The sequence below is a fragment of the Sardina pilchardus genome, chromosome 22, assembly GCF_963854185.1.
Source record: "Sardina pilchardus chromosome 22, fSarPil1.1, whole genome shotgun sequence".
NCBI lineage: Eukaryota > Metazoa > Chordata > Actinopteri > Clupeiformes > Clupeidae > Sardina > Sardina pilchardus.
This window is the reverse complement of record NC_085015.1, coordinates 10,857,725-10,875,053: the sequence shown is the minus strand read 5'-3', so window position 1 is coordinate 10,875,053 and position 17,329 is coordinate 10,857,725. Positions and strand designations below refer to the sequence as shown.

At 44.3% G+C, this 17,329-nt stretch overlaps 2 protein-coding genes across 3 annotated transcripts in view; both read left to right on the top strand.

Moving 5' to 3' along the window:
- The window catches only part of vclb (vinculin b), a 37,373-nt gene extending 25,409 nt beyond the window's left edge, over positions 1–11,964 (top strand). Inside the window, exons 9-21 of the mRNA XM_062525664.1 lie at positions 396–549; positions 1,260–1,435; positions 2,472–2,662; positions 3,774–3,973; positions 5,327–5,455; positions 6,202–6,351; positions 7,076–7,184; positions 7,375–7,677; positions 8,028–8,152; positions 8,719–8,904; positions 9,202–9,405; positions 9,822–9,926; positions 10,537–11,964. Coding sequence (XP_062381648.1) covers positions 396–549; positions 1,260–1,435; positions 2,472–2,662; positions 3,774–3,973; positions 5,327–5,455; positions 6,202–6,351; positions 7,076–7,184; positions 7,375–7,677; positions 8,028–8,152; positions 8,719–8,904; positions 9,202–9,405; positions 9,822–9,926; positions 10,537–10,683 — 2,179 coding nt within the window. The 3' untranslated portion in view covers positions 10,684–11,964. The remainder of the gene's footprint in view (positions 1–395; positions 550–1,259; positions 1,436–2,471; positions 2,663–3,773; positions 3,974–5,326; positions 5,456–6,201; positions 6,352–7,075; positions 7,185–7,374; positions 7,678–8,027; positions 8,153–8,718; positions 8,905–9,201; positions 9,406–9,821; positions 9,927–10,536) is intronic.
- Positions 11,965–12,218: 254 nt separating this feature from the next.
- Positions 12,219–17,329, top strand: part of adkb (adenosine kinase b) — a 156,872-nt gene continuing 151,761 nt past the window's right edge. Inside the window, exons 1-3 of one of the 2 annotated variants that reach the window (XM_062526614.1) lie at positions 12,219–12,348; positions 14,802–14,876; positions 15,115–15,168. In XM_062526614.1, the coding sequence (XP_062382598.1) occupies positions 12,299–12,348; positions 14,802–14,876; positions 15,115–15,168 (179 nt within the window). In that variant the 5' untranslated portion in view covers positions 12,219–12,298. Of the gene's footprint in view, positions 12,349–13,330; positions 13,494–14,801; positions 14,877–15,114; positions 15,169–17,329 lie in introns of those variants that run through there. The other variant, XM_062526615.1, reaches the window with a different exon arrangement.

Here is a 17,329-nt window from a genome sequence, read left to right as displayed (position 1 = left end):
CCAGTATTACTTAATCAGCTATTTTATGTTAAATGAAGGCATTCTTTGTCAGTGGCCACACCTTTGAGTTTGTTGTTGTGGCAGTGACTGTTTGGTCCACATTGACTTGTGTCTCAAGGACAATTTTTGTTTTTAAAGTGCCAATTTGAACTTATGACCTGCACACCATCAGGTGCCTAGAGTAGCTATGCGTTGAGCTGCAGGGACATGAGAACTGATTGGGTGCGAGTGTTAAATCACATGAGCATGACTACTTCTGATTGGTGCTTACGTTGAATGTCACAGGCATAACCACTTCTGATTGGTGCTTGTGTTGAATGTCACAGCCATAACCACTTCTGATTGGTGCTTGCGTTGAATGTCACAAGCATAACCACTTCTGATTGGTGTCTTAGGGGTCAGGGGGCGAGCCCGGTGGCCATGCAGAAGGCCCAGCAGGTGTCCCAGGGGCTGGACATGCTCACAGGGAAGGTGGAGAACGCTGCCCGCAAGCTGGAGGCCATGACCAACTCCAAGCAGGCCATCGCCAAGAAGATCGATGCCGCTCAGGTCGGTACACCTACACACACACACACACACACACACACACACACACACACACACACACACACACACACACACACACACACATACACACACACACACACACACACACACACACACACACACACACACACACACACGACTAATAGCACCCCTCCTCTCTCTCACACATCCACTCACCAAAGTTGATGGCACGTAACCTTGCTCTCTTTCTCACACCCCTCTCTCACACTCATTCTCTCTCTCTTTCTGTCTCTCTCACGCACACACTCACACTCATTCTCTCGCTCTCTCTCTCTCATGCACATCCACTCACCAAAATTAATAACATGTAACCTTGCTCTCTGTCTTCCACCTCTCTCTCTCTCTCTCTCTCTCTCTCTCACACACACACACACACACTCTCTCTCTCTCTCTCTCTCACTCTCTCTCTCTCTCTCGCTTTCTCTCTCACACACACATACCCCATTTTTTCTCTGTGGTTGCCCACTGTGCTCTTCAAAGAAACACCAGGTTTGCAAGCACCCTGTAAATAGAGTGCAGATATGCCACCATTGCACCACAGACCAGAGTAGCAATGTGAGGAAATAACAAACAAATGTAACATTCACGTAACGTAACATTCATGTAACCAAACATTCATGAACATGAGTGTAACATGCATGATTGAGTGCATGTCTGTGAAAATGTTCATGCGACCGCCTCTGCCCCTGCAGAACTGGCTGGCAGACCCCAACGCAAGCCCAGAGGGCGAGGAGCACATCAAGTCCCTGCTGGCCGAGGCCCGGAAGATCGCCGACCTCTGCGAGGACCCCAAGGAGCGAGAGGACATTCTGCGTTCCATGGGAGAGATCGCTGCCCTGACCGCCAAGCTGTCGGAGCTCAAGAGACAGTATGTAGCCCTCGGAGACTTCTCCTTCCCCCAGGGGAGCAGACTCAAATCTTTAAACTGTGCTAAAGCTGGATAAAGCTGCTGTTTTCTAGGCCAACTCAGCCATTTGTTGGTTGGTGTTTACGCTTTGGGTTTCCTCCTATAACCTCGGTAAAACCCCAGTGTATGTTCAATGGCCCAATGTTGCTTCTTTGGAGGCTGTGCGATGCTCCTGTCAGGTCTTTTCTGATGTAGTCCTGGTTTTGTTTGCCACTATCTCAATACTGTATGTTTGCACAGGCAAACAGCAGCAATGCAAACAATGACTACAAGCACATATTACTGCATGTTAATCTCATGAGATTAGATTCCATATTAGTGGTGGTGTGGGTGGGTGCCATGAACACTTCTGTGTTGAACATGCATAGTTCATTATTCAGCATTCAGCAAACATTTACACAACTCTCCCTGTGTCCACCCATGTTTTTGTTTACTTTACTTCACATGGGGGCACTTTGTTTATGTCCTCAAACCTCACAAAAACTGAGTCGGTTCAAACGGGCTTAGAGGGCTCTCGCTGGAAGCTGTAGTATAAGTTCATTTCTTCCAGGGACCATGTACAAAATCCATTGATTACAGAAAAAGAAAAGATGCTTTACACCAGATTTAGCTACTACCGTATTTCCCAACTATTAGCCGCGGTTTATACATTAATTTTGCTAAATTTCTTCAGCTATGAGGTTAATACAAGGGGGCAGTTAATATGGGTTTGTTCTGTTTTTAACTTACATAAGACACTGTCCTGCAGCTTATACACAATGAGGCTAATACACAGGAAATTACTGTAACTAATTTCCATTTGCAGCACAATATGAAGTTCTTCCATAGGACACTGTCTTATAGGGCTACATACTGTCTTATACATGAGGCTAAGCCTAATACACAGGAAATTACTGTAGCTAATTTCCATTTGCAGTACAGTATGAAGTTCCTATATGAAGTTAATCATCTTTCCTCTCATCTTCCCCCTCATCCCTCCTGCTCCTCACTCACTCAGGGGTAAAGGAGACACCCCAGAAGCCAGGGCTCTGGCCAAGCAGATCGCCACGGCGCTGCAGAACCTGCAGTCCAAGACCAACAAGGCCGTCGCCAACAGCCGGCCCGCCAAGGCGGCCGTGCACCTGGAAGGGAAGATCGAGCAGGCCCAGCACTGGATCGACAACCCCACCCTGGACGACAGTGGAGTGGGTGAGTCCCCTTGTCCTGTCCCATCCCTCATTCTTCAACTCCCTGACTTCCATCTCTTTATGGTGGAGGAAATGAGGTGTGACACAGACACACACACAGACACACACACACACAGACACACACACAGACACACACACACACAGACAGACACAAATACACACCCTCTGTATGTCCATCTCTTGTTTGCATTGTGAACATGTCTGCCAGTGTTTCTTTCCACCGTTATATTCCACCCCGCCGCTCCAAACCATATAATTTCCTTCCCAGTTGGCTTGTTTCGGAGCTCAAAATTCCACACTTGTTTCCAGGGAGCAGTTGCACAAAACTCCCCTCCCCATAAATGTGCTTGCTCGCGCTTCCATTATTTATGTGTTATCATCCACAAAAAATTACCACAGCAAACATTTTGCAGCACCACGCAAGCCAACGCTGCGTTGCACAAAAACCATCTCAGTCGACCGCAGGCATCTCCCTGGTGAAGAAGACACTGTATCACCAGCATGCACCGTGCTGCCCGTGCAGATTAGCGTAAACGGTCGCTACAGCTCCGAGCGTTTCCAGCTTCCTTCCTATTGTTCACGTCTTGACCTTCGGCCAAGTGGCTATTCCTGGTCTCGTCATGGAGAATGTCTGTGTCAGTTGGCTACGAGGAAGTCTGACTGTACTCTTGACATCAAGTGTTACAGTAATGGCACACTACTGTGTCCCGACTTTTGTCTTCATACACAAGCCTTACATCCCTCTCATTCGTTTTAAACTCCTCATAGAGATTGTCTGTCAGATCAGACACAAGGACGTCCAACTGTACATCACATCAAGTAAAGCAGTGATGCTACACCATTGTCACCTTTGCTGTCAACGTCGTCTTGTACACAAACACATGCCTGATGAAGATCCGAAGCGATCAAAGCGTTACTTTTTTAAGTTAATAAATTTACTTCTGGAGTACGACTGTGTGCAGAAACAACCTCCCTCCTATCTGCTACTATTGTCTAGCCCCTGTGGATTACTTTACTTGATTATGCTCACCACCCTTCCGTCTAAAACATTGTATACAAACCTTAACATCGCTCTCTCTCGCTCTCTCTTACTTTACATCCCCGATTCGCAGGTCAAGCTGCCATCCGCAGCATGGTCGCCGAGGGCCGTCGCCTGGCCAACGTGTTGCAGGGGCCGCAGCGGCAGGAGCTCCTGGGGAAGTGCGAGCAGGTGGAGCAGCTGATGGCCCAGTTGGCCGACCTGGCCGCCCGGGGCCAGGGTGACTCCCCGCAGGCCCGCGCCATCGCCCAGCAGCTGCAGCAGGCCCTCAAGGTGAGGAATGCCGCGGCCGTGTGTGTGTGTGTGTGTGTGTGTGTGTGTGTGTGCGCGCTCGCGGAACTTCAACACACACACACACACATTTGGATGTGTGTGGTTACATCCTGTCACACGTGTTATTTATTGAGGATTGTCGTGTTGAACACGTCAACACCTTCTGACTCAGCTGATACACACAACCCACCCAGGTGGACCACCACCACCAGTAAGCCCCATGGTGTTCTCTCAGTGAGCATATCCTGATGGGAGATTCCCCAAATCATGTCTTTATTTTCATGATCACACACCGATTATTGTCTTGGTAGAGGTTTCCAGGGCATTATTTACAAATTCGGTAGTGGGACAATAGAAGGTACTAAATGAAGAAGCAACAGGAGAATTTTCATGTTTAACATTGAAATCCTCATTGAGCAGTAATTGCATGTCATGTCAAAGGCCAGTGTTGTGAACTTGCATTATAACAGTGGAGTACTGGAACTCTTCAGAAAAGTTTTACAAACCCCAATGTCTCATTATGTAAGCTGTCTAGTATGGAGTGAGCACTTGGGGCCAAGCAGTGGTTAAGACACCTCCGCCCATTACAACTTCCTGTGTTTACTTCCTGAGCCATTTTGAATAACAATTTTCAGAAGGAACTCTCTGCTTCAAGGATGAGCAGTTGTCTCAGGAGCCCATACTACCTTTAACTCACTACTCCTGAGGGTGTCAAGTGTTTCTTAACTCTTTTACACACTTGACTAGGTGCTTCTCATATTCTACCTTACACACATACACATTAAACACGTATATAACATAAAATATTAAGTTATTAGAAGCATACACCTACAGTAGAGACCGTGAGACAAAGAAGACGAACAATTGTCAGTGTTTAGATCGTAATGACTAATCAAGACCCACCTAAAGTTTCAAAATCGTGCAAGCAACACCAAGTCTCACACCTCTAGACTATCTCTGTGACAGCCATTTATTGCGTTCCCACGGTGTGCTGTACAGTCTGTTCAATACCATACGGCTCCGGTCAATACAAGAGCAGAGCTCCCCCTACTGGCGGTCATATGCACACCAATCCCAGACATGGCCTTTGACACGTGCCAGGCAGAGAAAGCAGCAACTTTGACTGCTTCGAAAAAAAAACCCACAATTTCAAATTCAAAGTTTATTGTCATGTACTCATAAAATGAATGTATAAGTATTGAAATTCCTTGTGCTCAAGTTGAAATGTAAAACATTAAGTGCAACATTTGCCATTTTATTTATCATGCCAAATAACTGGTGTGTTTGGCTGTTGAACCAACTCAGATGGTGAAGTTTGGCTGTTGAACTTAATGTTGAATGTTTGTGCTGCAGGAGTTGAAGGGGCAGATGCAGGAGGCCATGACACAGGAGGTGTCGGACATCTTCAGCGACACCACCACCCCCATCAAACTCCTGGCTGTGGCCGCCACGGCGCCGCCAGACGCTCCAAACAGGGAAGGGGTAAGAGTTAAAACACACACACACACACACACACACACACACACACACACACACACACACACACACACACACACACACACACACACACACACACACACACACACACACACACACACACACACACACACATTCTGGAGGTCTCAGTGCAGTTTCATGTCTCCCCATTCAGCTTTGTTTTTACTTGTAGTGTCTCCAAACAGGGAAGGGGTAAGAGTAAAAAATACACACACACACTAAGGTGACCAGATGTCTGAGACCAAAGCCGGGGACATAATTCCAAAAATGTAGGGAAAAACGGGGACATGGGTTTTTCTGTATTTTCCTGGGGACAGGCAACCAAAAACGGGGACTGTCCCTTGAAACCGGGGACGTCTGGTCACCCTAACACACACACACACACACGAGGTCTCAGTGCAGTTTCATGTTTCCCCATTCAGCTTTGTTTTTACTTGTAGTGTCTCTGATCCTCCAACTGTTTCAAGAGAACACACACACAGCCTCAGACACAAACACTCACTATCTTCTTCGTACAAACTCACTCCATCTTTCTTAACTCATGCACATTCATACACTGTTGAATTATATTAGCTAATAGCCGTTTACGCCTCTAATAGTGGTGTGTTACCTAATGTTTCTTTGTACTGGCAAACAAAATATGTTATCTCACATTCTCACTGGCAGACTGGTGTGTATTGTCACACTTTTCCCTCCGCATTGATCCAATACGTCTTCCTTCCTTACTCAAGGTGTTTGACGACCGAGCTGCAAACTTCGAGAGCCATGCCAACCGTCTGGGTGCCACGGCCGAGAAGGCCGCAGCTGTGGGCACTGCCAACAAGACCACCGTGGAGGGCATCCAGGCAGCGGTGAAGTCTGCCAGGGACCTGACTCCTCAGGTGAGGAAGTGCTGTGCAGCGTGTAAACCTCACTCCCCCCCCGACACCTACACTGTATAGAGACGTGTTAGTGACAGATGCTATTTAGCAGCCATAGACTTTAAAGCATTTCTGCCAGCCATGTCAGAAAGGCTTGTGAGTTTGAATATTGTGCTGTGCTGTCTATGCACTGAAGGTAACAGAAGCTGTGTAGATGTGTGGAGTCTGGTGGAGATGCTAATGTGATGATATAATTGTGCACTCCTAGGGGGGAAGTTCAGCTTGAAACCGACTGTAGAAGAGACTGACTGTAGTGGTGCATTGAAGATATCAGTTGTATTTTTGCCGTCTTATTGAGGGATGTGTTTAGCTGCCTGCAACCCCATACAGTAATTTCCCGCATATAAGCCGCATTGTGTATAAGCCGCAGGACAGTGTTTTATGCAAGTTAATAGAGACAAAACCATATTAACACCATATTAACTGCCCCCCTGTATTAACCTCATGGCTGAAGAAATTTAGCAAAATCAATGTATAAGCCGCGGCTAATAGTCGGGAAATTACGGGTATTGCTAGAATCAAATAATGTCAGGACCTTTTGCCTTCAACCATGGGAGGTCTGCATAGAATTTATGTTTGAATAGTAGGAAATGCTTTAGTGTTGGTGTTGCTGAATTGTTAAAGAGTAAGTGTCCAGTTCTGTTTTCTGGTATTTCACACAACATTGGATTTTCTTGGTCTATAGGTTGTGTCTGCTGCTCGAATTCTGCTGAAGAACCCAGGAAACCAGGCAGCGCATGAGCACTTTGAGACCATGAAGAACCAGTGGATTGACAATGTGGAAAAGATGACCGGTAGGAAAAAATTATTTCACATTCGGTTTTATTGTGTGTGTGTGTTTCTTGTGTATTATTAAAATGATCAACTTGCTGATCTTGTGTGTGTTTGTCCGTAGGTATGTATATTGTAAAAGCCTAAGTGAGGTGAGGGAAGGGTTTGAATGAGATGGACAGGATTACTGACCTCTACTTGGTCCTTTCCCAGGTTTGGTTGATGAGGCCATTGACACCAAATCTCTGCTGGACGCTTCTGAGGAGGCCATCAGGAAGGACCTTGAGAAGTGCCAGGTTGCCATGGGCAACCACCAGCCTCAGATGCTTGTCGCCGGGGCGACGAGCATTGCCAGGCGCGCCAACCGGATCCTCCTGGTGGCCAAGCGGGAGGTGGAGAACTCGGAGGACCCCAAGTTCCGGGAGACGGTGAAGGCGGCCTCGGACGAACTCAGCCAGACCATTTCCCCCATGGTTATGAACGCCAAGGCCGTGGCTGCCAACATCCAGGATCAAGGTTTGGACTTTTCCAGCCACTGAAGCCAGTGTTGCTTGAAGTGTATCATTTATAGTTCCTGGCTACAAGGGTTTTTGGACTGAGAGGAAGAAAAATAGACCAGTAATTCTATACAGAACTCTGACATCATTTTGCCAAACCCAGTCTTTAAATTTAGGAAAGTGTTTTTCTCATAAAGTTGAGCCGAAAGTGTATTTAGGAGAGATGGGAAACACATCTGTTAAATCAGAGAAGGTCAATTCATTTAAAACACGTCTTGGGCATCTCTTGAGGACTTCATAAATATACAAGATAAGTACAGGCGTTCCGCTGGTTGCCGTGACGAGTCTCAAATGTTTGTGTTCTGACAGGCCTACAGAAAGGTTTCCTGGACTCGGGATACAAGATTCTGGGTGCCGTGGCCAAGGTGAGGGAGGCCTTCCAACCACAGGAGCCCGACTTCCCCCCACCTCCTCCCGATCTAGATCAGCTCCACGTAAGTCCAAACAGTTCCACATGCACCTCACACAACATTCCTTAATCTTGACACAAACGGCATGTGGTTACTTGCTGAAATTCAGTGATACACAGGCAACAGTAATGGTGTTTATTTTTCTCCAGTTTTGTTTGCACTGCCCCAAGTCACCCACTCATACTTGAGAACATGGAATTTGTCATTAATGCAATGGATTCTTTTAACTATTAACTGATAAAATCTGGAGACACATTTCTCCAAAACCTTCCAAAAAACATTTTAATCTTAAGATTTTAATCTTTTTGGAGTGAAATGCGGACAAATAATTATTTTCGCTGCTGTAATGAACCATTTCTCTTTTTTTAAGTATAATTTTTGGGGATTTTTGCCTCTATTCAGATAAGACAGTGAAAGGTGAGAGAAAGCAAGTGAAACAGAGATTGGGGTGGGATTTGGAAATCACTGCGAATCAGATTCTAACTCGGCTCCCCGTGGGCACTTGGACCCGAATGTGGTATGGTGGACATTCCAGCCGTTTGCGCTACAATGACCCCATGTAATGAACCATTTCTATATTTCTCCTACAGATCAACGACGAGGCTGCACCTCCCAAGCCCCCACTGCCCGAGGGTGAGGTGCCTCCCCCCAGACCTCCTCCCCCAGAGGAGAAGGAAGAGGAGTTCCCTGAGCAGAAGGCCGGTGAGATGGTGAGCGAGCCCATGATGCTGGCCGCCAGGCAACTCCACGACGAGGCCCGCAAGTGGTCAAGCAAGGTGAGTGGTCAAAAGTTACCATACAGTAAACCGGGACTCTCTATTATCTTTATTTTAGCACATCTTCAAAAGATGATCATCTACTGTGGTCAAATAAATATAGCTTAAGTGTAAATATAGTTTAAATGAATATAACTACATGGATAAAAGAACACTATATATTTGATAGAATTGTGAAATAAATTCTCACCAACACATCAGTTATTCAAAAAACAAAATATGTTGTATGTAAAAATAAAAATAAATACATTTATGAAACTACAGGAAACAAATACATAACCTGTCCATCACTTGCAGGGCAACGACATCATTGGTGCAGCTAAGCGAATGGCCTTGCTGATGGCAGAGATGTCCCGCCTTGTGCGTGGTGGTAGTGGCAACAAGCGTGCTCTCATCCAGTGCGCCAAAGACATCGCCAAGGCCTCAGACGAGGTCACCAGGCTGGCCAAAGAAGTCGCCAAGCAGTGCACAGACAAGCGAATCAGGACCAACTTACTTCAGGTGAGTAAATGGGGCCCATCGAAATGCCTGATCAGAAACGGTTCATAGATCTGATCCTTCAGAAAAAACAATTGTCGCTGTGTGCTGTGGAGTCCTCCTAGTTGGACAAAGTGCGTCTGTCATACAGTATTTTGGAAATGTGACTAATTGATTTAGCAATGAGAATTAGCTTTAAAAAATCTGGTTATAAAATGGATAGTTCAGAACCTTGATTATAATTGGCAATCATACTCATGTAGTCACATTCCATTATTATTATGGTGTCAATAAAAACTCCCCTTTGTGTTACAGTATGTCTAACAACAATGCCCTTTAGCTGTTCTAAGATCAATGTAAACTGTGTTTTTTGAGGATTACTGCTTCTGTAATATGAATCATTAGCTGCCTTCTGAGTTAACAGCTGTGTCTGTCCACAGGTGTGTGAGCGTATTCCCACCATCAGTACACAGCTGAAGATCCTCTCTACCGTCAAGGCCACCATGTTGGGTCGCACTAACATCAGCGAGGAGGAATCCGAGCAGGTGGGTGTTCTATTTCTCTGTGTTTTGACCCTTTGTAACCTCACTCTAAGATGCTCCCACAGTGGAATACTCAACGGCAGTGCAGTAAACATTCTGGTTCAGGAAGTTTAAATCCTTTGTTTTGTTTTGTTTCGCTATGTTTAGATGTTGTGTTGATGACATGTGGTTTTGCAACAAACAAGAAGCGTAGCATACAGTAGGCTACAGTATATCAGCTGTCTCAAAGCATGAGTTAGTAAAGCAAAAACATTTTAGGGTATTGTGTCTTTAGTTTTTCCTGTTCGCGATCCACATATAGACATGGAGTGCGCTGACACTTGACATGCACATCAACACTGCCCTTTTTAGCTGACAAGCTGATAAATGATGGATCTTATTGAGTGGTGCCAACAAGCAGAACTAAATCGTAATAGTCATGGTGGCGGGGCCAAAGTTTGACACTGGTGTGCAGGGTTGTGTTGGGGGGGGGGGGGGGGGGTGCAGTATCAGAGGCGGGGTACGCTGTACTCCTGTCAACGCCTCTGTGCGGAGAATTATGGGGGTAATGCTGGGAAAGGCCCCCCAAAAAATCTAATCTCTTAATGAGCTCCTCCTTCTCTTCCTACAACAGGCTACAGAAATGTTGGTGCACAACGCCCAGAATCTGATGCAGTCAGTGAAGGAGACTGTGAGGGAGGCCGAGGCCGCCTCCATCAAGATTCGGACAGACGCCGGCTTCACTCTCCACTGGATCAGGAAGACTCCCTGGTACCAGTAGAAGCCCGGCCGACACCACATCCTCAGTCCCAAGTCCAGTATCTCTCAGTGAGAGAGCTGCCCTCAGTTTAACAGTCCGCAAGTGTGGACAGTTATAGCCGGGTCATGATGTTCACTGAAAACATTGCTTTCACTTTTTTTTTGTATGGGTGTCATTTGTTAACAATTGTTCCTTTTTCCCCTACTGGTAACTTTTTTTCAAGAGCTATCTTAGTGGAATGTAAGATAAGGGACAATCCAATGCAACTGGGTAATTCATTTTGTATTATGTAAAAAAATACTATGTTGTTGAATTTTGTTGAGAAGAATCCTGGGTATATATTTTGAGTGGAGGTTTGATTTTGGTATTACATAGAGATGGTTATTTTCTGTCTCAGAGGTTATTTTGAGTGAGGGGTTGAAACTTTAGGATCTTTTCAATGTTATTTTCTTTTTGGAGACATTTGTTTTATATCTTTATACTGGTTATTTTTGTGTACTGAAGAAAACCTTTCACCCTTTTGCCTGAACAACCATTTAAACTCACAGAGTGTTTGCAAAACAATATACAGTAGCCTACCTATTTAGAATGACACATAACATATATTACACCATAAACTACCACCATATACAAAAACAAACACCGCTCTCACATTCACAATGCATTATGATGGTAAATGGGAATGATCTTTAACTGTGTGCTCTTGCTGTTCTATGTATTTTCCTAGCAGTAGGCCTATTATGACATTTTCAGGAATTACCAAAGATTTATTACTGTTTTTTTTTCTTTTTGTTCAGACTATCTGTTTGTATTTGATAAATGTGCAAAGGGCTAAATTCTTCTTGAAACTAATGAACATTAATTGTTAATACAATAGGCTATTAGTATTACATCAGAATGTCACTCAAAATTCCTGTGGTCCTCAGAATGAAATGTGAGTTGTTCACAATAACCGTGCAGTAACATCAAGGTCATTTCTTTAAACTGGTGCTTAGTTTTTTTTTTTTTTCAAAGCTGAAACACATGTATTCTTTTTTTTTCTCAGAACAAGTAGCGACCAAGTGTCTCTTTACAGAGACTTTGCTAGACGAAGTCTGCCATCCTAAAAAGTTGTCTAGAAAGAAATACACTAAGGTTCCTTATAATGTGCGTGCATATTTATAAGAGGACAGGCTCAGGCTTGATTCCCATGAGACTGTTTTACTTTAAAGTAGTTTGAATGTAAATATCACAATCTTTGTAGAATCCCTCTAAACCATCTAATGTGCCTTGGAATAAATATTAAGGACTTTTATCACCAAATGTTGTCTTTGGTCAATTATTTTTGCTCATCGGTCTGCATGAAACAGCAAGAGGCTACTTTAACCATTTCACCTACTGCACTGATTCTTGAAATGTCATCAAGTTCCCCTGAACCTATTGTCCTTGGAATAAAGCAACTGAGTGAGATCAACCAAACACATTTTCTCAATCGACGCCAAAAACATTTTTATTTGATTTTTCATTTGATTTGATGTGCAAATTTCACATTTAATTCAGGCGATATCTTGAGACGACCTGTCTTGCATTACGTCGATAACCCTCGGAAAATTAAAGTGGATGAATCAAGTTTAGCGGGCAAACACTGCTTCTCAGTATGGCTGTCGCCGACGAACCTCAAGCAAATAAAGTCAGAGAAACGCTCAGGTAACAAAATGTATCTGAGACCTCGACATGGCACCTGAAATGTGTCTTCGTTACGCGAAGGAACTGCCTTCAAGTGGAAGATAGCTGTAGCCTAACGTTACCTAAAATTAGCTTTAACAGCGTTATGCAAGATGCTAAACAATGTGCTGTATTATTAGGGCATTTAGTTGACATTAGTCAGTAGTAACTAATCTAATGGGGATGTTGCTAATAATGGTATGTATATATACAAGTATCATGAAAGGCCAAATGTGCAACAGTGTGAAGTTAAGTCGCTAACCCTGTGATAATGCTCGAGCTAGCTAGCTCTTGACGGCTGGCTAACATTAATGTCTTGACAGGGATGCTCATTGAATTCATGGTGTAGATTAGCCTTTCTTTTAGGTCTATGAGATTAGCCCCTCCGCGTGCTATATTGTTAGTAATATTTGCCGCTGTGGTAACGTTGACGTTAGATGTTAAGGTGACAATTGACGTTAATGAAAGTTGAGGATGCCTAGGTGTTGGTTCATCCTAGTGGACGCAATGGGCCTCTTTGTGAAAGGCTATAGCCTGCAGCAAAAGCACGAGGTAAGTTCTCTTGAATTGAAATGCTGTTGGTTTTGATCTTGGTCAATGTCACCTGCACGGAATGACTCTTGACAGTGATTAGTTGGCTGTCTGCAATGCACAAAGCTGAGTGCATAGCAAGCACATACGATACGACTGTCACGTGTTTTTGGCTGTCAAAATGAGCTTTGTGTCGGTCGGGAATACCTTTTCAGTTAGATGGATAGTCGCCACTTCAGAACCCAGAAAACGACAGATTCCTGCGCCACGGCGAACAACATTACCATAATCATTGCGATCAAACACGCATTATGAAGGCAAATATGATTTCACATCAGGACCCAAAATAGACGATGCATTTTCAACCAACCAGATTCTTGGAGTAAAGCACATGTGCCTCCCACTTCTGGATGTAGCCAATCAGTTTTGCAAACAGTTGTTGGGTTCCGGTTTCAGCGAAATTAGACAACTAAAACGCATGCTGTCCCTCCTGGATGTTGATAAGAGATTTTAAAAGACGTGAAAGCGTGAAGCTACAGTTTGTCTACAGGTTGCACTTAGAGAACTCCGATATCAACAGCCATGCCAGCTTCCAGGTAAGCAAATATTTGATGAATGCGTGAAACGTTACATTTGTAATGGCGGAAAACGCGCTCAAATGTAGTTTGTCACATGCGCGCATCTGTAATGCTCTTGATAGGCAGCCTACACATACAAGAAAGTTACATAATCAGCTGTTCATGTGTCAGGTTCAGGACATGGCTAATCTTGCACATTCCTAATTGTACTGTCTTGTGTTATCGCTGTGTTTCTAATGATTTGGTTCAGACACGAGGGAAAGTCATCTCTGTAAGTTGTTTTGGACCTGGTGGTGGTTTTGGGCTTTGCAGTGGGTTTGCATCCCTGTGTTTGCTCTTCATGCCTCCATGGCTGTGGAATGGCCATGTGCATACAGTAGCTGAGTCCCCACATGGCTTCAGGGTGTAACACAGCATTGATTTTTTTTCACACAAAATATTGATTGTGATTGAGGCTGCTGCTGTCTTTGAAACATGAGTGCAAATTGTTGACATTGGGTTTTTTTTGTTGTGTGAGCATGTCTGATTTGGCTTTTCGGTTCCTCTTCTCTGTGTTTTGTTTTGCTTTGGTTTGGTTTAACCAGACATCCTCTTATAAAATAAATCCATGGAACAGAGACTAGATCCCCTCTGAAATCTGCTGGTGTGTGTCACTAAAGCCTTCCTTACACTGACAAGATTTGGGAAAGATTCTTGAAAGATTGTAGTCTTTTAACTAAAGCCCCTCATTCAAGCTTCACTCAAAAGACTACAATCTTTCAAGAATCTTACCCAAATCTTGTCAGTGTAAGGTAGGCTTAACACGATAGGCCTAGGGGGGGAAAAACCTGCACAGACCTGTCCGCATGAGAGGCCAGTGCAATAAATCAGTGCAGGGTATTTGAATAATTTGTGTGTTTCACTTTCCACATATGTGTGTGTGTGTGTGTGTGTGTGTTGCATGTGACTGTGTGGAAACTGTGTGTCCATTGACACTGGCGTGCTGTGTGCCGGGTTTGTCTGCCATTCTTTGTGAGCACATGGCGCTCGCAGCACTGAGCACATGGCCACAGCCTCAGTGTGTTGGACAGGAATGAAATGATGACTTGATGCCTTATGCCCTTATAAGACAGTTCACTTGTTATGAAGTGCAGTGTTGAGTGTTACGTTTTTTACGTAACTGAACAACTTTTATAATGTGTTTTGGAAGATTTATCTGTTTACTAGTACAACTGTTTTTGTGTGTGTGCGTATGTGTGTTTGGTTGTGAGTGCTCTAAATGAAGAGACATGCCATGAAAGAGGATATCCAAACTAACGCTGTGCACTCTCTCTGTCACATTCACAGCCAAAATGCCCTGTTCGGGATGGGAAACCCTTTGTTGGACATTTCTGCAGTGGTGGACAAGGACTTCTTGGACAAGTAAGTTTAATCACCCGGCCAGAACTCTGTGAGGGTCCATGAATGAGTGAATTCACAGCACATGCAGAGTAGATAGAAGTTGGGGTGCCTACTTAGACCTTCTCAACCAAGTAACCAATCTGTCGTCCATCAAGACAAGATGTATGTTTGTAACTTAAGACGAGCAGATGCAGGATCGTAGATCAGCTTATTGAGAAATGAATTACCAGCTTACGGGATGAACTTGTGTTTCTGACAGGTACGGTCTGAAGCCCAATGACCAGATCCTGGCAGAGGACAAACACAAAGAACTGTGAGTAAAGTGTCAACAAACCACTTATCAACTCCCCATGTCCCTCTTTCAAAATGACAAAAAAAATCATCCCTATTCACCCAACTCTTTTAATGGAACCTTTTGAGTTTCATGCATCAATATCCACCGAAGACAATGCACACTTCCATGGCTTGTGACCCCCTTTCTTAACCTAGTAAATATTCAATATCCTTCACTCAATACTTATGCTCTTCATTATTGAGCTTATTTGCAAACATTCCCATTTTCTGTCAGTTGGCAACCCTAAGGCTCTTTGCTGTTGTTGCAACAGCCGTGTATTACACAACAAAGGCCTACCATCGCATTCAATTTTATTAAAAAAAATAGAATGACTAAATAGCCTATAGCGATAAATAATACTGGCACTGTCATGCTTGTCAGTTGACCGCTGCATTAAATAGGCCTACCTATGCATTGGCTATGTCAACAATATGGCCGCTGTGAACATCATTGCCTGATTACCGGTATTACGTAGATCAAATGAGACCAATTGTCCTCAGCCAATAACCTGAGGTTCAGACAGTTCAGTTCATTAGAACTGAATGTTCACATCAGAGCCAGTTTTTTTAAATAGCCTTACTTTCATAAACCGGATCTGTGCAGCTTTAAGAATGAGCTATACTGTGTATGAATCAGCGTGCATTGCTTCTTGTGCACCCACGTGGTCCTGTCCGAGTAGTAGCCAGAAATAGCCAGCGTCCCCCCCCTGATGTCAGTAAGTGACACCCCTGTAATGAGGCAGCTGCCCCCCGCGGCTCACGCATGGCACACCCCACATTTCAGCCATGCCACATCTGTCGCCCAGGGGCTCCGATCTCCCAGTCTCTGCCCAAGGGCTCCGGCTCGAGCTGCTTTCTCCTCTCTGGGGCGTGTCAGTCAGAGCTGCCGCTGAGCTCCGTGGGACTTTTACAGGGGAGCTACAGTACACCAGGCGCGCAACTATGGCATTACTTTCGCGAAGCGTATGCTGCAGCGGTTGCTACTTGCTAATCAATGAAAGTCGCTACACCAGATGAGACAGTGTCACGTACATTTGCTTCAGTGACGCGCCTGGTGTAGCTTCCCTGTTACCCTTACCTCAGCCTCAAGCCTGTTTCTTGCAGTGGGGTGTTTTTTTTCCCTTTTTTTTCCCCCTCCTCCTGATCATAACATCCCAATCATATACTGTACTGTACCATTTCACTGGTTTCCTCAGACCTGGACTAAGCCTAGTCCTAGGCTAAAAGCTCTTTTCTCCACGATGGAAATCTTCACTGAAGTTCTCTTTTAGTTCTAAGACTATAAGGTTTGATCCATGTTTGTGGAACGGGCCCATTATGTTCTACTGGTGAGCGTGTGTACTGAAGAAGAAGGTGTCTTATTACTGGCTTCGTGTTCTGAGCATGTCAGTTGCGACATGCTAGGCTCATGGTGTACTGACCGACACCACACACACACACACACACACACACACACACACACAGAAAACAAATCCCGGCTAAAATCGGCAAATCTAATTATGAGATAAAGTGTGTCAAAATAGTCATAGCATAGAATGACTATTTTTGGTCATTGTGAGATTATTGCTATAAATGATTAGATTATGTACTGAAGATTCAAGATGTAGTGCTCAAAATTCAATTTTTAACCTGATTAATAATCTAAAGTTAAATAAAAAAAAAAAATGTAAAAGTTGTTCATGGGCTTGGAATTTTGGAATTGGAGTATACTGTATAGACTGAATCACTTATCGTAATGCAGCACTTTGTCACGTTCAGTGAACTGCTCCTCGCGGTCCCTCATGGCTCTCTGGCCCCTGGCTGTATCAATTGGAAACGAACACATTGGCTTAAGCTGAGCCCGTAAGCAATCCTAGCAAGTCAGCAGCACAGTGCTTCGTCATCACGGCCAGGGCAGGGATATACAGTATTTGTTTTACGGCCATCTCTATGAAGCCTCTGCTCCTGCCATTTTAGTAACCTATATGTACAGTATGTACCTTTGTCAGCACCTCCTGTAAGACTTGTTTTGTTGGTTTTGTTGGTTTGTTGGTTTGTTGGTTTGTTGATTTGTTGATTTGTTGTTTAAAAAAAAAAATAATGAGATAATGTAAGAACTACTAAGAGGGAGCCGTAGAACAGTAGCCTTGGCAACGGGGGAC